Consider the following 24,501-nt stretch of genomic DNA (forward strand, 5'->3'; position numbering starts at 1 on the left):
TGAATTGCATCCAGGAATTAAATCTACGTATTGGATTGCATATATAGTACTGTTTGTTTTTTGCTCTCTGTCAAAAAGACTGTTCACAAGTAGGCGGTATTCACAGTGAGATTGTTGCATTGCCCATAAATGGTAGTTGAGTATTGTAAGTCAAGACATGATTGGCTTAACTTCAACACTTGCCTTATTGTCAAATTCTTCACAAGTCTTGCATTTGAAAATCTTGCACCATCATTGTGCATGTAAATAGCTGTAATGTTACGGCCTTTAATGGTAAATAACTTTTTTTTCTTATATTTTTGGACTGGATTTTTGATTGCTTCTGACTGGACAGCAAATAGAAAAATATCTATAAACAATTAAACATAATGTTGTAATTTAAGCAATTTCCTATAAAATGAGGAAATGTCAGACTGTGTGACTATCTTCATCATAATCTGTGAAAAACAGTAACTCAAACTCAAGTAAACACATTGGTATATTTACATTTGTGTTTATTATTGTGATCCTGTGTGACATTTCTAAATGGGCATATCTTGAGGCTAATCAGGACACCAAAAGGAAGTAAATAAGATTTTTTTTAAACCTCTTAAAAGGTGCACCCAGTCATCAGTGTTAGATTTTAAGTTATCAATGCCACTATAGAAATGCATTATTATTTAATTTAGTTTAATTGATTCTACAAAAGTGTACGATAGCAGTGGGTTAGCCATATAAAACAAGCAGTGGTCAGACTATACAGAATATTTATACACCATAATTTGTCACACCAGAGGATAATTACAATTTTAATTAAAAGTGAGAAACGAGGATGCAGCATTTAAAATATGCACCAATTTTATAAATGATGTCCTTTATATAAATATCTATTTTCATCACAAATATATACATTTGACCTTAAATAGAGCCAAATATTTTACAGTGAAATCTTTCAAATCTTTTATTGCCTCATACACTTTTTTATTGTCTCTCCACATGCATCTAGTTATTCTGCAGTCTGTACAGGGCTTTGAGAAAGATCTCAAGGCTTCTGTTTAAGAATGTACGTAGAAAATCATGCTACCTCTTTTTGGACATGTTCATGTCAGTGTTTGATGACAGTTTGAATATGAATTTGTGTGCATCTTTTCGTCACAGCGAGTGTTTGGCATGGGGCATGGCTCTTGTGTGTGTATATGCCTGTGATTCTGTTTGCAACAGTGGTGCATGACAAAATGATACTGAATGCATTTCTACACCTTTTTACATTTTTTGTAAGACTTAAACTCAGCCAGCCATTTCCTGTTTTTGTGACAGGAAGTGGTTGAACGCGCAGAAGTCGGAACTAAAGCATCTGCCTGTATCGCTGAGCCTAAAAGTGACTCAACACACAGAGGGGACAGACAGCACAAAGGTATGTTAATCATAAAAACACCTACTACTGGTTAATATTCAATTAAAAAAAATAGCGATATGTCATGTAGGTTGCATAACTTCAATATAGACATTTACTTTGTGTTATTCTCTTATCTAAAATGTAAGAAACGTATGTCAAGACTTTTTCCTGATTCAGCTGATAATAGCACATTTCAGTATCCTAATAACAATATTTTTTATTAAAAAGTAGCATATTTACATGTATATTATAGCTGTTCTGTTTTTAAATGAAAATAGAGCCAATATTGTGACAATTATTTGATGTGTGGGAGCATGTGAGTTAGTTCCCACTTTAAACTTCTCTGTTCTGCAGCTCAGTAAAGGGAAATACATGTAAAAACTATTATGTTACAGGTCCAGAGTCCCCATCTCAAGTGTGTAGTCCGAATAAGAGGGTCGGTCTGAGACGTCAGGCTCGTTTGGAGCTCAGTACAGATCAACCACTTGACCCCTGGGTAAAGCTGACTGAAAGTCCAGAGAACCAGCCATTCTGCTCCAAAACCATGAGTGACCATAATGGAGATGCTGAAGTTATCAGCACAGTCTCTGAAAGTACAAACATCACCTCAGACTCCAAATATGAGGAACCTCCCAATGTTAAAAAAGGGCCTCCAGTGGCTCCAAAGTCTGCATTGGTTCGTCAAAGCCTGAAGAGCATTAAGTCTGGGAAACCGATAACAGAGTCTTTGAAGCACCCGGATAACAGGAGCCACGATACTGGCAGGACCTTTGGGATTAGTCTGAGAGCTGCTTCATCAGGAGCCAATTTGTCAATCAGGCAGAAGATCAGCTCTTTTGAGACTTTCTCAAGTACCGATGGAGCCGAAAGACCAAACAGGCGATTTGCCCCAACGGCATCTCTTCCTTCAATGGAGAAGACAGCTAAAAACTCATCTGCAGACTACAGCCGTGCAGAGAGAACCAAAGTTGACACAAGCAACTTGCACAATAACGATAACTGCCAGTCTACACCAACCATTTCAGCCACCACCCAGCCTCCAGAAGAAGTAGAGCAATCCACTTCCCTCAGTTCAGATATCATTTCAGAGCCCCATCCTGCAGAGGAAGAAAAACAATCAACTTTTCATGATTCGGAGCCCTGTAAACCAATCCCTGTTGAGGAACCTGTTCTGGACTCAAAAGAGCTTCCACCTGCTGCTGAGAATGAGCAAATCCCTGTTGAGGAACCTGCTCTGGACTTAAAAGAGCTTCCACCTGCTGCTGAGAATGAGCAAGAACCACTACCTTCTCAAGAGGATTCGCCCCCTTCAAGCCACGTCCCAAGGAGATCGAGCAGCTCGAAAGAGGGTCTTGCAGAAAAACCAGAAGATGCAGGAACTCATGCGCTGAGCTTGAGGACCCGAAGTCTACCCCTCAGTCCCTCTTCGGATACCCCCAACTCAAGTGGCTTGGAAGGAGAGAGCCTGGGGATCATCTTGTCCTTCAGCAACCAGGTGTCCAGTGCTCTGATGCGATCCATGCAGTCTCTGCCGCAGTCCCCTTGCATTCGGCTTGGGAACCCTTGGAGCGCCCCACCTGGATCCCCTCTTCATAACCCAATAGAAGAAGACTCCTCAGCCGAAAAGCCCCCACCTTCGCCAGCATTAGAAAACAGTGAGAGGGGTTACTCTGTAAGGTATGTAACTTATCCAAGCATATTACTGTATCTCTGAAAACAATGTGGGACAAATGCATTCGGAAGATGAAAGCATTTGGGGTACAATTATACTCGATGGAGTGCTGTGTTGGCTGATGTTAAGGGATAAGATCACTTGCTGGGACCGGAGCCAACAATGTCAACTTCTTTCAAGTTGAGAACTGGCTGTACGATAAAGGCATTGCAGAGTTTTGAATCATCCAGGAATCTGTTTTAAATGAAACGAGAACAGGAAATGTAGCCCAGTCAAGTTAGTCACAAACAACAGACCCTTTCATGCTAATGTCTTGTAAACTCTCATACTACTCCTTATCACTGTAAAAAAAACACTTTCCCGTCATGCATGCTTGACCTAAAATAGTCTATAGATGTGGTGAGATATTAGCAAATTGGCCGCAACGTGCAAGTGAAACCTGAAATTAGCCTGTATTTCAAAGAAGACTTAAGGCCCATTCACACCAAGAAGGATAACTATAAAGTTAACTCTAACAATAGCTATGTTAACGTCCACACCAGCGGACAATAAAGTTTGGTTTATTCTAAGCACACTGCAGGTTTGTCGTCTGCTACTTTAAATGGTCAAGCTCGTTACAGCAGGATGGATTCTGATTGGCTGTTAATGTTTTTATCGTTCATCAGCTAGAAAAATCGTTCTGAAATTGATTCCAACAATATCGTTTCACTTTGCTGTTATCGTTATAACTGTGGTGTGGTGTGAACTCAGCTGTTCTTTTATATTTAGGATGATTTTTAGAACTATATCTTTACCATTATCATTATAGTTATCGTCCTTGGTGTGAACAGGCCTTAAGGCAGTAGAACAGGGGTGTCCAATCCTGCTCCTGGAGGGCCACTGTCCTGCAGAGTTTAGCTTCAACTATAACTAAACACACCTGGCTTAGATAATCTATGTTAGCATCTGACATCACATAATTTCCTACTATATATAGGCGAAAAACAGAATGTGAAAAGAGTAGTATGTCCAAATTTACAGTATTCATAAAACAGGCCAAAAGTACCTGGATGACATACTACTTCAGACTATATTCTGAAGTATGCATATGACACTTTACTATCCCATGAGGCCACAGGAGAGGATTTGTAAATGGCAGTGAAGCGCATCTGATGCGGGTAGGTTACATGACAATTAACACATTGTGAATATATTACTTCTGGATTACATTCACACACAATGTTGTCAAAAGGGCTGTCTTCAGTACCAAGTCGGTACTGAAATTTTAAAAATGTGACACTTTGAGCGCTTTTGAGCGGAATCGTAAAAACCACTGATTGCCCATTGGACTGGTCCGCTGATTGAAGCCTTTCAAAACATTTTCAAACATGTCCGTGTGCTTTCAAACGCTGTGCGTTAATCATTGTAGCCAATCATAAGACATATCCGATGAGCGCATGAACACAATGGCCAATCAGAGGTGTTTACAATCCCGCTCAACAACGCTCTGAAGTAAAATTTCAGTACAGCCTTGGTACCGAAGTCGGGACGTTTGACAACACTATAACATACTTTATTAGCAGTCGCAAAGTAATTACTTGTTTAAAAAAAGAGAGAATGCGATTTCAGATGCAGCCAAGGTCTTGAGGTCCTTAACTAGAAACTTTCATGCAGGTGCGTTGGAACAGGTTGGAGCTAAACTCTGCAGGTCATCTGCTCTCTAGGAGCAGGATTGAACACCCAGTTCTCACCCCAACATAGTCTCTGTTCCAAATTGAGTTTGAAGTTGAACCAACCCTACTCTTTGTGGGCTACCTTCCTACAGACTTCAGTTTCAACACATAAGTAATCCTGAACACCTTTATTAGCTGGTTCAGGTGTGTTTGATTTATGGTTGGAGCCAAACTTTGCAGGATGGCTTTCAGGAGCAGGAGCTGGGTTGGCTACCCCTGCTCTAAAGCACTTTCAAACAAGCTTATTTATATCTGGTCTACAGCTTGGCTGAACTGAGAGAGCGTACCATCGAGAGAGGGGAGGAGTGCGAGAAGGAAGAATGGAAACCTGAACGACCACTCACTTCAGTTTCAGCAGTCTGTGCCCAGTCCATGCTCTCGGCCCTTCCTCCACAGGAGATTCAGCGGATGATTCAGGAAGTCAAGGATCTGGATGAAGACACGCTAAGGGTGGGTTTAGCTCTGATTTGATAATCATAAGACCGATACAACAAAGTACATGCCGTTGGCTTTTGCCTGGCATTGATTACTTCCATATCCTGCTCTGCAAACCTGAATATGTATGAGAGGTGTGACAGATTAACAATCAGTTCTCTATAAAGAAAAAGCATACTGAACGTGCTCTTCAAGGTCAGTGAGCTTTCTTTTGTGTGTTGCTACATTCTGAAGCTCACTTGCTATAAGGGTTGAAAAAAATAATTATAAATCATGCAACTCTTGGTCAAGAGTGTGACTTCCTGACCATGGCAGTGTTGCAATGTCCCTCTAGGGTGCATTTTGCTGCACTGTTTTGTTTCCCTGATCAATATTCCGCTGCCATATTTTCTGTCTGCAGTCAAATAAATCTGTTTATATCCCTTTATGATAATGAGGTGATATGCACTAATCCACATGCCCTTAGACATAATGTGCTTTTGTGTCGTAGGAGTGAAATGCAGAAAAAGAGGAATTGTTATTTTGCAGAATTTCTTTGAAAGCATGCATGCCAGCTTTTTATGTTGACTATGATGTTGACTACTAATCCTAAAACGGTCTAAAATGTGTGATTAGTCTAGTTAGCAGGACTGGATTATGGACCCAATGCCAATTTCACTTGTGACAAATTATATTTTTAAAGTATTCTACACATTCTCTCAACTGATATTATATGATAAAAACTGCATGCACAATAATTTTAATGTAATTTGAACAATGATTATTGGAAAAATTCTGTTCTAGACTGAGTTTAACATGTCATGCCACAGGATAGTTTAAAACTAACCATTAGCATTTGACCTTCTAGTCCCTTAAAGGGATAGTTCACCCAAAAATTTAAAATTCTGTCATCATTTAGTCACGTTCAAGTTGTTCCAAACCGGTATACATTTTTTGTTCTGCTGAACACAAAGGAAGATATTTGGAAGAACTACCATAGTGGGAAAAAAAATACTATGGTAGTCAATGGCTGCCGAGATCTGCTTGGTTACAAACATTCCTCCAAATATCTTCCTTTGTGTTCAGCAGAAGAAAGAAATTCATACAGGTTTGGAACAACTTTTCATTTTTGGGTGATCTATTCCTTTAATGTAATTTTTATTATGTTAAAGCTAACAATTAGCATATGACCTTTTAGTCCCTTAATGTAATTTGTATTATGTTAATAAGCTCAAAACACTTATGGAATTATATATTAGATCCAACTAAATAAAAGTGTAATAGCAAAAAGCAGTATGTTAAATGAGAAGTATGTTTGAACATGCAGTTTTATAAAACAGGTGAATATAAATACCTGGATTACCTGATTCTTCCATGGAGATTCTAAAGTGTGTACCCGATGGACACTTTACTATCCGTAAGGCTGTGAAAGAAGTGTTGTCAATGATGAAGAACAGCGATGAGGCCGACACCATCAGTACATACATTTGGATGCAATTCTGGGATATTTGGCTCACATCCCAAGACAAATTCAGTAGGTGTGCCTCAAAATGAGGCTTTGTATTTGAGGACACAAATTTATATTAACAGCCATATGAATCATCTTTTGAGACAGTGCCAGATGCTTATGAGATTTGTCAAAATTATTCATGAGATTATTTTGTGCTATTCAACACGAGGAACATGAGGCTATATCTCAATCTCTCTCTTAAAACTGCATGATGTAATAGAGTGGGAACATGATCCTGCCCACCTGGAAATCATCAATGAGGCAGCTGTTCTTTACAAAGCGATAAACCCGTGTTTTCAAATGCAGATTGTACTCGGGCATGTTCTAGAAAAACTGCTATGCTAAATGCATTAGAGTACTAAAAATTCAGCTTCCAATACAGCTACAGGTATACAGGGGTTTTGAACCACAAAATGCTCTATTAACAAGGCTGATTTTGATTTCTTAATGTCCATTAGCAACTGGAAGGCATCCAGGTTGTGATTCTACATAAAGAAGAAGGAGCTGGCTTGGGTTTCAGCATTGCTGGTGGTATTGATCTGGAGAACAAAGCAACTACAGTGAGTGACGTCTCCAAATCTCCATAAACCACACACCACAGCTCATCTACTTCACCTTTCAACAGGAGACACAGCCTCTTAAATGCACATGCTCATGTCGTTCTGACTCTGTATTCATTTCTTGCTTCCCTGAAACACAAAAAAGGACCTTAGGCAGAATGTCCAAGCTTCAAATCTCATTCATGCTTCTGCTCAATTAAAAATGGCACATTTGTGGCAGGTTTGACGTCATTGACAATAATCATTTAAATTTCACGTTTTTCATATTTTACACATGAAATTTGCTATCTTTGCCAGAAAGGACTATTATTAGTGCACAAACAACTTGTCTTTGTGTGAGGAACAGACCCAAATGTATCATATGTCTGTAGAAGCTCTTTTTTAATCTTGGCAGTGAATATCTTCATCCACTTTTGTTCAAAAACTTGGACATTCTGTTTTCTAACATTCTTGTGATACAAATGAAAAAATAAATAGTGTCAAAATGACATGAGGATAAGTAAATGATGACAAAATTGAACTATTCCTTTGAGAAAAACACTGTTACATTACCCTTTTATCAAAAGTGGCATACAATAGAAGGACATTAAGTTCCATACCATTTTGCTCAGCAAGGATGTAACAAATTTATCAAAAGTAAAGACATTAGTAATGTTACAAAAGATTTATATTTCATATAAATACATTTTTAACCTATCTATACATTAAAGAATCCTGAAGAAAGTTCCACAAAAATATTAAGCAGCACAACTGTTTTCAACATTGATAATAAGAAGAAATATCAGCATATTGATTTTTGAATGATCATGTGACACTGAAGTAATGATGCTTAAAATTCAGCTTTGCATCACCGGAATAAATAATATTTTAATTAGTGCTGGGCAATCGATAAATTGCGATTGACTGCATCCAAAATAAAAGTTTGTGTTTACATAATAATTATACACAGTACACTCAGATTATGTATATATAAACACACTCATGCATGTATATATTTCAGAAAAGAATTATATTAATATATAAGAAAGTATATAAATGTATATATACAGTATATATATGCAAATATTTCTTAGATATAAATACATGAAGGAGTGTGTATGTATATATACATAACAATTCTACACAGTACACACACATAGATTATGTAAACACAAATTTTTTATTTTGGATGTGATTAATCGTGATTGTCCAGGCCATTATATTCATATACTGTATTTTTGATACAAAAAAAAATGCAGCCTTGGTAAAATAGACTTGACATGAGAAAACTCTTAAACTTTTGAACAGTAGTATATCTTATAAGATACTATGAAGCTTGTTTCTGTCACAGAATAAAACAAATCTCACAATCCTGTTTTTTTCTAGTAATTGCACGATTCTGAGGAAATTCTATAATTATAAACTTGCAATTGTGGGTTATAAAGTCAGAATTGCGACTATAATTGGCACATTAGTTTATATCTCAGAATTATGACATGTAAACTCGTAATTCCGAGCGAGAAAAAATAAAGTTGTGAGATAAAAACTTTATTCCGTGGTGGAAACAAGCTTCCATAGGATACGGTTACAAACGTCCAGTGGTTCCACTTTAGCTGTAAATGCAAAATGAATTCAGTTAATGCTAGAAAAAGAAGATTGTACAGTATTTTATATATTAATTGTATTCACTGTACATGTACCTTCTTCAGGTTCACAGGGTGTTTCCCAGTGGCCTGGCTGCTCAGGAGGGCACCATTGAAAGAGGAGATGAGGTGTTGTCCATTAACGGTCAAACGCTAAAAAATGTCACGCACAGCGATGCCACGGCGATACTCAGGCAAGCCCGCACCATGAAGCAGGCTGTGGTGGTGGTGTCCAAGAACAAAGATGCAGAAGGGAATGGAGGTGCTAACCCTAATGAGTCTAGCAGCAGTGGGGCAGAAAGCAGCTTCACAGGTGGGCCAACATTACTGACGTCAGTACAGCGATGACAGTAACACTTTGTCAACACTTAAAGGGATAGTTCACCCAAAACTGAAAATTCTGTCATTTACTCACCCTCAAGTTCTTCCAAAACCTGTATGAATTTCTTTCTTCTGCTGAACACAAAAGATGATATTTTGAAGAATATAAGTATCCAAACAGTTGATGGGAAAAAAAATACTATGGAAGTCAATGAGGTCCATCAAGAGTTTGGATACTTATATTCTTCAAAATATCATCTTACGTGTTCAGCAGAAGAAAGAAATTCATACAGGTTTTTGAAGAACATGATAGTGAGTAAATGATGACAGAATTTTCATTTTTGGGTGAACTATCCCTTTAATAAGGCATAAAGGGGATAGAGAAATAGGTTACAAGAGCTACATCATGTGTAATAAAAAACACTGCAGTCAAATAAAACCCTATTTGATTTGCCCTAAGGCGATGAATTTATCTTTCACAGATGAACTAATTCTGTCCAAACACGTCATACGATGATTTTACAATTTCTACCAAAGTTGTGCAGAGACATTTTTGGAGTTTTAGATAACTTGGATGGAATATTATTTGTTTCAAAATGCTTCCAAATTTCTTGTGTTGCCTGGTGTGACTTCATTATGGATTTAGACAGTAACAGATGGTGTAAAAATGTACTAATAATGATAATTAAATCACATTTCAGCGGGTTTCATGATGCATGTCAATGTTCTGTTAATACTTGCTACTCAAACTTCATTTAGAAAATGAATCCAAATAGTTAAGACTAACATAATAATGCAAAAATGTCTACATTCTGATTAAAAAATGTCTTTTAGGGGATGATGGAGGTGAAGTTGAAACAATCGAGCTGGAGAAGAACGCGGGTGGAGTTGGATTTAGTCTTGAGGGAGGAAAAGGCTCCATTAATGGAGACAGACCACTAACCGTCAACAGAATATTTACAGGTGAGTCTATGACTGAACCTGCTCCAATATCTTATATTTATGATGCATTTACAAATCAGCAGAATCTTTTCACTTTGTATGTGCTGAACCATGAAATGGATGTAAACACGGCAGTCTTACTGGTACCTGAAAGCAAATTCAAAATAACCAAAATATTTAAGAAACCAGGAAAAATGGTGTAGAGTATGGTGACGCATTGCTGCCACATACATATTATTTTTTCCACTCAATTATGTCATTAAAAGGACATATTTTCTCGTAATAATGAGAAGTCATGTCGTTAAAACAAAATTTTTCTCATTAAAACGACATATTTTCTCCTAATAAGGGCATGTGTTGTATGTGTACAAAATATGCCTGTATCCACATTAGAGAATTTATATAGCCTATGTGCCTTTGTCACACTTCCATGTTTGAAAAGCAGAAGCAAGCTCAGCGTTAAATAGGCTCATCCGCTGCCTGTATCAGTGGCAGTGCCAATAGCACGGACTTGTTGTAATTCATTGATGTAGCCTACAGTTCTTAACAGATAGCCACATGGGCACACAACAGGTGCCATGGACCGTCCATGATTAGCCTCAGTGGCCTCAATTTCAAACATTTCGCCCTTGTCTCCTTATGTGGAGACTACAACCCGTCAGGGGAACTGTAATTAACTAAATGTTATAATAACTTATAATAAATGTAATAACTTATAATAATAAATAAACTAAAATATGCTACAACACGTAGCCTAGACAAGCTACAGTACCTTAAATTGCGGAGTATGCTATTTTAAGTTGTTATGCTGCTTTAGGCCTAAGGGGGAAAATCCAGAGGTGTAAAAAGTACTCAAAAATGTTACTCAAGTGAAAGTACAAATACTGAGTGAAACTTTTACTCAATTAAAAGTAAAAGTATCTGGCCAGAATCATACTTGAGTAAAAGTAAAAAAGTACAATTAAAATTGTTCTTGAGTATTAAAACAGTAAAAGTAACAGCAAGAATGAAAACTAGAGATTCTTGTTTAGGCTTTAATCTCTAAAAACATGAAGTGAATGAACCACATACAAGGTTTTATCCTGCTTTAGAACTGTTTGTATTTAATTAAACTATAAGACGACTACCTAATTCCAGTATGCAACATGCTACTCAAAGTTGTAAAACCTCGGATTTAACTTAAGCCGGGTGCACACGGTGCAATTTATAATAGTCCTTTGCATTAGTCCCCGCTGTAAGTCATGTCACACTGTAAGATCTCAGTTGTCATTAATGTCAGACTGTACAATGCGCGCTAAAAACGGACGCATGCTAAAAAACTTCTGACACTGCCAGAATTTTGTCTGAGGTCAAATTTGATCGCAACGGTCATTAATCGGCTGTCGGTGAGCATGTCTGACTAAAGATCAAAGACTTCAGATTTTAGCCTAGGATCAGATTAATCTTTTAGGAATTGCAAATTGTCTCAGACGGCCAAATCGGGGCCAAAATCGCACCGTGTGCACCCGGCTTTAAGCAGAAGCTGATTTTCAAAATTGTGAGTGTCAAGCCTATAGCTCTTTTGGGGCTGAAAAGCAATCTTGCAGTGCTGAAAAGCCTCTCACTCTAATTTCCAGGTCAAGGTGCTGTGCATTGTGGTAATTGATGCGACATGCGTCACTTCCAAAGGACCAATGAACATGTCGGACCAATTTCATGGAATGTGAAAACGAATCTCATTGGCAGAATAAATAACATTTAACTAGATAACTAGAATGAAGTGATCTCCAAAAAATAAGTACTTGACGGTAAATAAAATTGTAAGGAGTAAAAAGTACTTTTTTTTTTCTTGAAAAATGTAATTAAGTAAATGTATTGATTTTTAATTGTCCTCGAGTAAAGTAAAAATCCCCCAAAATAATACTTAAAGGGTTAGTTCACCCAAAAATGAAAATTCTGTCATTAATTACTTACCCTCATGTCGTTCGACACCCGTAAGACCTCCGTTCATCTTCGGAACACAAATGAAGATATTTTAGTTGAAATCTGATGGCTCTGAAAGGCCTCCATTGGCACAATGCACGGTACACTCTCAAGACCCTTAAAAGGTACTAAAGACGTCGTTACAAAGTCCATCTCACTACAGTGGTTCTACAATAACTTTATGGAGTGACGAGAATAGTTTTTGTGCGCAAAAAACCCTAAATAACGACTTATATAGTGATGACGATTTCAAAACACGGCATCATGAAGCTTCGAAGCGTTATGAATCAGTGAGTCGATTCAGCAGTTTGGATCGCCAAATTTCAGCAGTTTGGCGGTTTGACACGCGATCCGAATCGTGATTCGACTCACTGATTCATAACGCTTCGAAGCTTCATGATGCAGTGTTTTGAAATCGGTCATCACTATATAAGTCGTTATTTAGGGTTTTTTTGCGCACAAAAACTATAACTCGCCGATTCATAAAGTTATTGTAGAACCACTGTAGTGAGATGGACTTTGTAACGACGTCTTTAGTACCTTTTAAGGGTCTTGAGAGGGAACCGTGCATTGTGCCAATGGAGGCTTTTCAGAGCCATCAGATTTCAACTAAAATATCTACATTTGTGTTCTGAAGATGAACGGAGGTCTTACAGGTGTCGAACGACAAGAGGGTAAGTAATTAATGACAGAATTTTCATTTTTGGGTGAACTAACCCTTTAAGTACAGTAATCAAGTAAAATTTCTCAAGTACTTTACACCTCTGGGAAAATCCAAACATCACAGTCTATTCATCATCCAACAAAAAATGCAGTCAACCAAATAGAAAGAGTTATTTGGCTAAATTTATGCTGTCTTTTGTATACAATCGTGACTATAGCGCTCTACAGGGCAATGGTGTTATTCCAAACAGGTTTTTGCTCACGTGAATGTAGTTTTAGACTGGGACATGAGTCATACAAAGCATTGTTAACACACTGTAAAAAAAAAAAAAAAAAGTTGAGAAAACTTAAAAGTTTAAGGCAACCAGCTGCAGAACATTTTTGAGTTATCGCAACTTTTTTCATGTTACATAGTTGAATAAACTTTAAAAGCTGAATTTGTCATACAAAACATAAGTTGGATTTTTTACAGTGCATAATAGTTTAGCATCCAAGTGCGAATATAGAAACATTTGGTTTTGTGCAGAATGAGAGAGGAGCAACTTTGGTTAAAGTTTGTCTTTAAATAGGCTGGCCTAATTCATTTAGGCTTGAAAATAAATATTGTTTGAAGGCTAATGAATGGCACTATAATTTATGTTTGTTTTACATTTATATTTTTCATTGTTGTTATGAATTTCGTTACATTTAAAGGATTTTTTGTGGAAATACATGTTGATAATGTTTGTAAACATTCCGTTTTTACCAGTATTTTTAATAAAATGCGACTGACAAACCAGTGCAATTTACCTGGGTTTTTCTCTCTCAACAGCTTAAGCTCACCCAGTGCATACTCAGGCACGACTAAGTGTGACAAAGGCACATGGGCTATATAAATTCTCTAATGTGGATAAAGGCATATTTTGTACACATCACTATACAACACGTCCTTATTAGGAGAAAATATATGTTGTTTTAATGAGAAAAATGTCGTTTTAACGACTTATCTCGATATTACGCCATAACTGCGTGGAAAAAATAATATGTATGTGGCAGCAATGCGTCACCGTAGTAGAGAATGTGATTGACAGGGTTTCTATTTTGTATAAATCTGTGATACTTTTAAGTTTTCAGATTCCATGTGAGCCTGCAAATCAGTATATAAGAAAAAAAGTCATATACAATATATACTGTATTTTCTCTGCAGGAAGCGACGCTGAGCAAAAGGGGCTGAAGTCTGGCGATGAGGTACTGAAGATACAGGACTCGTCTCTGCAGGGTCTCACACGCTTTGAGGCCTGGAACCTCATCAAAGGTCTTAACGATGGGCCGTTTACACTCGTCATTAAGAGAAAAAGATGCGAGTAGAGCTAACTCCATCCAAAAGCACTTATAAAAAAACCCAGAAGAAAACATATCGGACATTGAATTATGCAAAACATTATTCCAAGCCTTGAGGAAAGCCTCCAATTGCTAAAAATGACTTCTCAAAAAGCAGGTTTCCCATTTGTTTAAACCAACATTAATTTCATGATTTTTTTCAGTCTATTTATTTGAACAGAGATTGCAATTTCTAACCAATTAAGTATTTTAGATGCAAATTCACTATAAACATTCACATGACTTTTTTTGGGATTTTTTTACCCTTTTGCAGGCCTGGAAACCACGAATTTAAAATTCCCTGGTATTTCCATGTTTCCAAGACTGTGGGAACCTTGCTGGGATCATTCAGTTGCCCTAATTGCTCCGTTTCTGCATTTTGACAGTACGACTTTCATATCTTGTACGACGTGCATGATGTGCATCATCGCATGATGTGGTTCTACATGATCAGGAAAGCTTGTTTTATAGCACATCGCTGTGCTGGAGTTGTACTGTTTTACGGTCACAATCAGGGATTCATAAAAAAATAATATGATTCTTGTCAAGTCAGCCTGTTTTCATGCAACGATTTGCACAAGCCTGTAAATAAATACTTTCAGATATTGTATATTTCTACACCATTTCACCAAAGCAGAATGTAAAGAACGTGTCATGAAGCGTTTGAACAATTAAGTAGAATTTCAATCATTTTTTGTTTGCTTTGTCAAAAGCTGCAATGAACAGTACAGCGCTCTAGTTTTTCATAAAATGCTGAAATAATAAATATATTAATTTGATATTTTCAAAAAATATCTCATCTTCTAACAGATTCCACCTTTGACAGTGTGCTGAACACCTCCAGTATTCTGGTCTTGTTAGTTATTTGTTGTTTCCCTCGAAAAGAAAAGCCTTAATATATTGAAATGGTTTCAGAACAAAGATGTTTTAAATGTAATTACTTGCTAAGGTTTGTCCAAATAAAGTATGATACAAATGATAAACAAGGTCAATCAATCATTTTTAATATCCGAAAACAATCTAAAAGGAGAATCAGACAATGGGTTTGACAAAGTGCAATTACTTTTGCTTTTGCTTCTTTTTGGGTATTAACAAACAGTACACAGATGTCCCATAGCAAAAAACAGAGATAAACATGAAATCAACATGAACCCAATTTCTGACCCAATTTCAATGCATATTTGAGGTTTTTTTAAATTTGATTCAACACTGCATGTTATTAGAAAGAAAAAAATCAGTAACACTTTAGTTTAGGGTCCAATTTACACCATTAACTAGTTGTTTATTAACATGCATATTACTAGGATATTGGCTGTTTATTAGTACTCATAAAGCACATATTAATGCTTTATTCTGCATGACCATATTCTACATCCCTTAATCTAAACAACTACCATACTAACTATTAATAAACAGTAATTAGGAGGTTATTGAGCCACAAGTTGTAGTCAATAGTGAGAATTGGACCCTAAACTGAAGTGACCAAAAAATCTCTTGACCAAATGTAATAACTTGCCCCGCCTGTAGAATGACAATCATCTGCCCTCATTCTGGTTTGTACCGCCCACTTTTTCACGATACAATCAATTTCAGATGGATCAAATAAATTACCACCAATCAAAATATGTCAGTTTACACAGAGGTAAAATGGTTTGCGAACAACATTTCATGTGAAAAATATGGAATAATCAAAAACCCTCGCTTGACAGTGGAGCGAATTGACAAACGGTACACACTGATTCCTAACGGAATGTGAATCTGTGTTTTATTAAAATATATAGAGAACTTTGCACAATACTACTGAAGGCAAGCAAACACACACTCCTTGCAAAACGGATGTAAAATCTAGCTCCCCAAAATAATCCTAAAATGCACTAGAGCATATTGCTCATTTACAGCATATAAAAATACTTTTAAAAAAAAAGAGCACAGAACATAATCTCCAGGCCATGAGCATGCATTCACAGTCATTTCACTGACGGCATACAGGCATAAAAACACAAAGTACCGATTGGCTAAGACATATGTGAGGATGGACAATCGTGCAGCTGGACACAAAACGGGCAAACGGTAATTAAAGAGATAACAGTTAACAAACAAGACATACAATACACTCTGTTCTGAGGTCAGTGATATCGGTGACATACATAGCATTAAACAGTCCCTTTGTCCATGTAAAGACAGATTACAAACAGAAATGCAAAGTCAAAATGGGATTCATTTCTTCTACAACTATGGGGTGGGGGGGTGGGGGAAATCATGCATTTTTGGAATGTTTTAAAAGGCTTGGGCAAAATTCTGAATTTAAGAATTGACTCCCTTTCGATTTAGGAGCGAGAATTTTAATTGAATTAGCGACACCACACCAGGTTTAAAAATAGAAGAGAATGTGAATCCACATGATCAGAAGTTATTGACATTCAAAGACATTGAACACAGTCAAACAACAAAATAATTAATTAGTCTAACACAACAACAAAATGTAGACCTTAGGGAAAATGAGTGCATTCTGGGAAATTTAACTTCATTCCACCAAGGTCCATCTAATTTGTACAGTAAATTAATATTGTCATTACAGTTAAATAAAACACGCCGACTTTTGGGGACTTTAGCTTATTCACCGTATCCCTAGACAAGTCCATACATACCATTCTCATCTCTGTGCGTGCCATAACTCTGTCTGAGAAACCAAACTCTGTCTGGAAAAACCAAACTCTGGTCAGGCCAATCACATCGTGTATAGAGTCAGTGGGCGGGCTTAACATAACGATGGCAGAGTTCCGTGTGCTACTTGTAAACAAAGAAGCTGGCGAACAGCGGTCTTTCGAATCGGCTTTGGCCGCGACTCTGGAAGACTTGGAGTTCAGCTTTTCTTTGAGAAAAGAACGGCACTGAAGTCATTCTTAAAAAAGGAAGATGTGTTCAGAGTTTTGCCGACCGGATACGGCGAAAGTTGAATCTATCAACTAGCTCCGCTTCACCTTCTTCGTTGCTCTGGTTGGTTGTAGCGCTATCCTATTGTGTGCAGAGGGAATTTGAAAGACAACCGTTTATCCCGCCCTTCGGATTGAGCCCTGCCAATGGTGTGTTCCCACATCTTGATGTGGGTCTGGCTTGTCAGGCTAACACGATGTAACTATACACATCACAACATGTAAAGAGGAAAATGTTGAGCAGTAGGCTAGCTGGAGCCATATACCTCCAGTCTTTGTGCTAAGCTAGGCTAGCGGTGGGTGCGTCAGAGAGTTATGGCACGCACGGAGATGAGAATGGTATGTATGGACTTCTCTAACTCTGGGGGATACGGTGAATAAGCTGAAGTCCCAAAAAGTCGGCGTGTTCCTTTAAATTAAATACTTATTCAATTTTATTCAGGTAATTGTCTAATTTTCAACTTCCATTGATTCAAATTCGAATTAGAACTCTGCATCCTGTTCTCTACCTCAATTCAAATCCAGGAAATCTATTGGAATTTCATTTATTCTTAATTACTCTGATTCCACACAACCCTGTTCCATATGTGTTATTTGTTCCTCTCAAAGAGATGTATGAAATACCTGCAGAAAGCTTTCCATTCATCCATTAGCATTCCCAATTGTCTTAAATGGCAGTTGCTCGGCTGGCTGGCACAGAACAAGGATACTTTTGAATGGCCATCAATGACCAATCACCAGCAGGGGCTAATGGGGTCATGCTAACCAGCTAAACCTTGAGCCAATCCGTTTATCATCATATCATAATTCGGTCAAGATTGTTCTAGCCTTCTTTTGTCAGTCTCAAACATACAGTACACAATCTCAGTTATGTTAACCGAGAACAGCAGCAAATGCAGTTCTTCAAGTATTTCTAAAGATAACTCGTCTGTCAGTAAACATTGCTTAGCAAAAGCCATTTATGCACTATAATATCACTATTCAAATATAGAAATACTAGGACTTGTGTGTCAAACTCGAGCATCCATCAAGAGCTCAGTTATTCAAATAAAAATGTAATCTTTCAACTGACATCAAATATTTGACTGAAATTCTAAAAACAGCTTATTAGAATAAGGCTTTGTTCCAAAAACTAGTGAACTGCCTATTTAGGCCAGACATCAAAGGCGAGCTCCTGACAGCAGTTTCAAAAAAGTAAGCAGCAACCTTATGTTGCCTTCTAAGATCCCTCGATCTTAAGCAGCATTGCATGTTACATGTTAATGCCAAGCTCTATTGAAAGCAATTGTGAGTGGAGTCTCCCTGTTGTTTCATGTAGCACTATTTGTATGACACACACAAATCAGTGTAACTTAGTAGAAAGCAAAGGCAGCTCACTAGGTTTTATAATGGAGCCGTAAAGTGTGAAAAGTTTACCATGTATGAATGAAATCATTTTCAAATTTATCATCATGCTACATTATAGGATCACACCCCTGAATTATGGCAAACTGGACTGGCAGAGCAAGACGCTAGCAACACCAACATCACGGGTTCAATTCCCCTGAAACAAACTGACTGATGAAATGTCATTTGAACGTCACTTTGGATAAAAGCATCTGCCAAATGCATCTGTAAATGTCTATTTTTTTGTGCAATAGTTCCTCGTTTGAAATCACTAGTTTTCAGAATTAAAAAAAAACATGGTAAACAAAATGTTCCAGTTCTCTATACCTATAAAACGGTCTGTTCAAGTGTGTTTGGACATTGTACTGTAGCTATTGGAAGAATCAGGAATAAGGTCATTTCACTTTCCACCTAAAGCTTGATTAAACGCAAGGTGTGTCAAATTATCAAAATATTCACATTTAAGATTAAAGGGGGATATTTTCTAGAAAGTGTCTGGGTGCTATTTCATCGATTTTACGGCTTTGGTCAGGTTGCTGTAAAACTCCACCATACTGGTGGGGAAAAATGAATCGACAACTGAACGAGGAAGTAAACCTCCAAGATCAGTCTGGAAAAAGCTGAACAGCTGCGTTTTGCCTGGTTCCCTACAGAGAGAGAGAGGAAAAAAAAGGTATACTTAATCTCTTTCCGCTGCTTTAAAAACTTGAAATGTAATTTTGTCACCATCTGCTGTCTTGCATCTGAATTACATCAACCCAAGGCACTTTCATTGAATGGTGTGCTTAGGTTTCTGAGAAACTTACCCAGGAACTGGAACGCAGAAACAGCCACACGGGTGGTTGAAGCCTCTGACATACCCGGGTTGAGGAGGACAGTTTGGATGGCTTACATTGGTCGCTATAAATCAATGAAAATGTGATTATCAATAACAGTATTATTAGGATAGATATCAGGTATTTTGTTGGGAATAGCATTTTCCAATGACATGTTTCTGAAATTCTGTTTGAGAATAGTGTCAGATTCAAATCCAATTAAAGGAGGAAGGCCACAACACTGCATACCGTTTGATGACACCGTGCCATCCTCATAGCGTTTAACGGAAATGACATCAACAAAATCTCGAGGTGATATAATGCCCATAGCAGCCGAAGGTGTGACGGTTCGGCAGATCAAAACATCCTAGGGAATGAAAAAGAAAAGATTTAGAAAGGTATAAATCTGGACATTTCATATACTCTAGTGCAGGGGTTTTCAAACTTTATCATGGCAAGGACCCCCAAATATGATGAACCTTTTATGAGGGACCCCTTCCTAAAATTCATCTATATATTTGTACGTATGAAAAAACAAATAAATAGTAAGTGTGACATTATAAATACTTCCAAACTTAAATTGGCTATACTTAATGTTGGATGTATAAAGAACATTTTTCAATTAAAACGGATTTTATAAGTAACTTTCACAATAAATGTATGCAAGCAGCTTATGTACTGCATTAAGAATATAATACAACCCCAGTGAGCAAGACAAAGGGGGCTATAGTGAGAAAAACTCACTAGAAAGATAAAAAGCAAACATATACAATTCTGGAAAGTACGTATACAGCAAAAAAGGAGAGAAACATTTAGAAATGAAACGGTTAGAATATTCAGTAGACTTGCTTTGTCTTTTTATTCTCTGAAATTTCCTGGGGACCCCTTAGAACCTTCTGGAGGACCCCAGTTTGAAAACCCCTGCTCTAGTGCTCTAAACGTGGAGCAGCACCATATGTATGTGCACAAATTTAATCATGTCGTCTTCAAATGAAATATATGTGCAAATAAGGACACTGATACAGCTGTATGTCTGATCATGAACGCGATGGATTATTCTGATACACAAGACAATAAATGTAGACCTAAAATTCAAAGAAGAATGGGAAAAAAGTAATTATGCCTTTATTATTTTTGTGTTAAACTGACGCGCATTGTTTGTTCAAAGACTGTAGTGCTCTTAAATATCCTGAAAATATTGTTAGATCCTTTAAATGTGCTTCCGCGTTTCTCCCTCGTTTTGGCAGTTTGTGGTCATATAGGGTTATATTTTTTTAATGCATCAAGGAGCCCTCAACACTGTTTTTCTCTCTCTCCGTAGTCATATTTTAATATTCATGTGTCTGTATAGAGTGGTGCAGGTATGACATCACTTTGTAGGGCAAAACGTGGAAGTGAGTTAGCATTTTAGAACTTCCAGTTCCCTAGTCCCTAAATCAATGAATTTTTTTTAACGGGATTTTGGTCTGTGGTGAAAACAAGCTCTAGACACTTTCATGTTTTATTCTACGACAAAAAATAGTATTACCCCACGTGTCTTGATAAACAAGTGGCTAAATGGGACTACAGAGGCTGTCGAGGTGATTAAACGTCATCACGCTGAAAAGGTAACTTTAAGCTCAGTCCGCTTTTACAGCCTCATTATGCTCATAATTGTGCTCTTATAAACTAGTCTAACTCAAACGTTCTGGGAAAATTGGAAAATGATGAAAAAACTGGAAAATTCTGGGAAAGTTTTGAGATAAAAACGGAAAGAGTTGTCGGAAGCTGAGTGATGTGACGTTGAAATCGCGGGACCATGGTGTAGTCCGTTTATAGCTTACCTTTAACGACTGCATTTAGGCTTCAAAAGTAATACAAGTTGTGTTCATCTGTGATAATTATTGTGATGGACAAAACGTGTAAGTATCATATACTTGTGATAATCCAAAAGCCTATGGGAAAATCCTATTGGGTTTTATCTCTAGGTAACCAGTGTGATGCTAAATGACGGTTGGCCTACAAAGCGACGTCATACCTGCACCACTCTAGTGTGTTGCAGGTCTACGTTTTCTTGGTTGTTGTCTCCCCTTTCCCCCCTCTAGACTCCCACTTTTCCACAGCTTTACACACCCATTTCTAGAGAGTTTTTGCAACTCTGAGGATGTGAACGACCAGGCTAAAACGGTTTCATGACACTTTAAAGGTGAAGTGATTCATGGGGAGTAGTTTCACTAGTGTCACCAAATGAAATGGCAAAAATAACGACCGGAATTTTCAAACCGGAATCCCAGACACTCCCTTCTCAGACAAACTCCTCTAAACTCATGTCATTGGTTCGGGCTGGTTTGTAAACTCAAACAAATAGTTTGATGTTTTGAAAGCGCCAGGGCGTCAGCCAACAAATGGCTTACCTATAGTCAACTGCACACATTAAACTGCCATATGAGAAAGTGTTTTAACATAAAAAGTACACGCATCACCTTTAATAATCCAAGTAAGAATATTGAAACTATCGTTCCTTACACCTAGCTGAAAGGGAGAACTGGTCAGACCATGACATTTTAGATCTGCTTTCATATGGGTGTGTATTTGTGTTTATCTTACCGCCGACACCTGCTCAAGCAGCTCAAACTTTTTTATATTAGCATCCCATTTTACACGAAGTCCATTGATTTCAGGTTTCAAGCAGTCCCACACTTTCTCTGGACTGCCATTGACAATCCCCTCCCCTTTATACCTGAGAAACCCAAAGAACACACAATCACTGCTCATGCATACTGGACAAAGGTTAATGTCACTGCTGTCATGTTTGCACATGATGTCGACAGTATGTGAATGCTAGAAAAAGATCTACAGATTATAATCTAAATGGAAATTAAACTGTATATTTATAGTGCAGTGATATACACTCTACATGTTTATATTACATTCTTACAACATTTTGACTACAAAATGTACACTATTTCCTGAAGACTGCACAACACTGTTTTTAATATTGTGACATGACGGAAATGACAGCAATTCTGTTTTCTGAGAAAGGGGCAAGCCTAAAATAATACAAATCTGGTGAACCTAATGTTTTACTTGCTTAGGAAAAAGTAATTGAACAACCATGAAAGACAATTAAAGCTGTACATAACCGTACATAATCATGGCAAATATTTCTAAATATTTAATTTTGAGAAAATACCCAAATCCTCAAGGACACAATCAAATCTTTAAATTCTTCAGGAGACAGTTAGATTTTCATTTTCTACAAATCCAAGAAGTCAAAACGGACTCTAATAGACGACTAACCTGGTGTTTATGCTAATTAAATATTTGCCAAGTGAAATACTTCCTGAGATCTGAGCATGAATAAAGCAATGCATATTCAACAGAGAAATATTGAAACTCTTGGGAATTGTTTTTATTCCCTGACAGGATGAGTATTGATCTCATTCTCAGATTAAATGATGTCCAGTGTCATGAGTGCATCATATTATATTTCTCATATAATATGTAACAGGGTTGCCACTAACTAGAACACGAGCAGTCAGCACATATGACGTCACGACGACAAATATTCAAGATCGTGTAATTCACAATTTTATACTTACACATATCCCGCGAATTCACAAGAGGGTCTCCAACACACCACAACATCATTCTAAAAAAAAAAAAAAAACAACAAAAAACGTTTAAAGACAAACAAATACAAAGCATAGCAAAAAGACAGCTCTGTTTAATACTTACAGTTTTCTTGCATGTTTTCCATCCGGACTCGTCTTTTCTGTAGCTCAAAAGACGATCTTCCACTGATCTGGCCGTGTGTATATAATCCATGACAGTGTATAGTTTTATGCTATATTTTATTGGCTTGTCCTCTAACAGCACATGCAACCTATTCGAAGCGATATCGCGAGCGACCGACTGCAACCTTCTAAATAGGGTAAATTACACAATTTACCGGCGATTCTTCAGAGACCTTTGTTCATGTACATTCAATATCCATGAACTAACAGTGGCTACAGTTAAATCCGCCAGTTTCTGCTCTAACATAGACTACAGATGTTTTCAGTTCATTCATTAGTTACAGATGATTAGAGTGAATGTCATCTTGCCTGAACGGCTGCGGCAGATACAAATCGATACAGTTCTATACAGATGAAAGGAAGGCTTCACTTACACATGCGCGATCAAAATAATAAAAAGAGGTACAATTAACCCGTCTAATGCCACGAAATCATAATTTTAAAAAGGCCACTTCCTTAGTCTGGAGATCGTCAGACAAATGTTGCATTCTGGGAAATTGAGTTTTCTGGGTCGATCCTGTTATATAGTGCAGTAATTTATCCCTATATTGCGGTATTATTAAATAAAATAGACTCGCTATTTAAATATTATAAATAAAGCGATTTTAAATAATCGTGCTTTGAGCAGATGTTATCTTTTTTTCACTCTGTTGGTGAATTCAGGTTGATTGGGCACTTTTTTCCAGTCATCTCAATGGAAAAAGTGTCCCAATCAATGTAATAATATAGAGTTCAGTATCCATTATAACCTTTGATAAAGTTACAGAAATCAGCATATCAAAACTTCAAAAGGTGGCTAAAAAACCCAGTTCAAATAATTTTGAAAATGCCATGGATCATGAAAAGCACATCATTGAGTGATCAATGTTAATCTTAGCTCTTGTGCCTGAATGTAAGAAAATATTTCTGAAAGAGTTTCATTGTCCTTTAATGGAAATACTACCTTGTATTACAACTAGGACTGTCAAAAGATTAATCGCGATTAATCGCATCCAAAATAAAAGTTTGTGTTTACATAATATATGTGTGTGTACTCTGTTAATTATTATTTATATATAAATACACACACAAGCATGTATATATTTAAGAAAAAAATATTATTTTTATATATAAAACATTTATATTTATATATATTATAAATTATACAAATGTATATACAGTATATACACATGCAAATATTTCTTAAATATATACATGAATGTGTGTGATTTATATATAAATAATAATTAACAGAGTACACACACATATTATGTAAACACAAACTTTTATTTTGGATGCGATTAATCGCGATTAATCTTTTGACAGCCCTAATTACAACACAAGCATTTTTAATAACCCTCCTCGACACAAATGTTTTTTAAAAACAAAAAACCCATCCTATTTCATGCCAAGACTGTTACCACATATTCAGGGGTGTAAGTAGTTCAGAAATGTAATAATTTACAAACAGTGTTGGGAGTAACTAGTTACAAACTTACA

General features: G+C 37.0%; 2 protein-coding genes across 2 annotated transcripts in view; one reads left to right on the top strand and one right to left on the bottom strand.

Moving 5' to 3' along the window:
- The window catches only part of il16 (interleukin 16), a 48,326-nt gene extending 32,595 nt beyond the window's left edge, over positions 1–15,731 (top strand). The window contains exons 16-22 of the mRNA XM_079810449.1: positions 1,297–1,393; positions 1,771–3,052; positions 5,023–5,209; positions 7,142–7,243; positions 8,932–9,178; positions 10,021–10,149; positions 13,940–15,731. Of these exons, the coding sequence (XP_079666575.1) occupies positions 1,297–1,393; positions 1,771–3,052; positions 5,023–5,209; positions 7,142–7,243; positions 8,932–9,178; positions 10,021–10,149; positions 13,940–14,100 (2,205 nt within the window). The 3' untranslated portion in view covers positions 14,101–15,731. The remainder of the gene's footprint in view (positions 1–1,296; positions 1,394–1,770; positions 3,053–5,022; positions 5,210–7,141; positions 7,244–8,931; positions 9,179–10,020; positions 10,150–13,939) is intronic.
- stard5 (StAR related lipid transfer domain containing 5) lies at positions 15,100–23,519 on the bottom strand. Its single transcript, XM_079810450.1, has 6 exons — positions 22,964–23,519; positions 22,828–22,877; positions 21,833–21,965; positions 19,496–19,613; positions 19,238–19,331; positions 15,100–19,078 (listed from the first exon to the last, which is right to left on the bottom strand). The coding sequence occupies exons 1-6, from the start codon at positions 23,051–23,053 to the stop codon at positions 18,934–18,936; spliced, it is 630 nt and encodes a 209-aa protein (XP_079666576.1). The 5' UTR covers positions 23,054–23,519; the 3' UTR covers positions 15,100–18,933.
- Between the last annotated feature and the right edge of the window lie 982 nt (positions 23,520–24,501).

The sequence above is a fragment of the Gobio gobio genome, assembly GCF_949357685.1.
Source record: "Gobio gobio genome assembly, chromosome: 2".
Lineage (NCBI taxonomy): Eukaryota > Metazoa > Chordata > Actinopteri > Cypriniformes > Gobionidae > Gobio > Gobio gobio.

Coding starts and splice junctions, on each gene's coding strand:
- stard5 (XM_079810450.1), bottom strand. CDS start 23,053: ATGGATTATATACACACGGCCAGATCAGTGGAAGATCGTCTTTTGAGC. Junction 21,966..22,827: donor TGTGAATTCGCGGGATATGT/GTAAGTATAAAA, acceptor TGGGTTTCTCAG/GTATAAAGGGGAGGGGATTG. Junction 19,614..21,832: donor TGCTTGAGCAGGTGTCGGCG/GTAAGATAAACA, acceptor TTCATTCCCTAG/GATGTTTTGATCTGCCGAAC.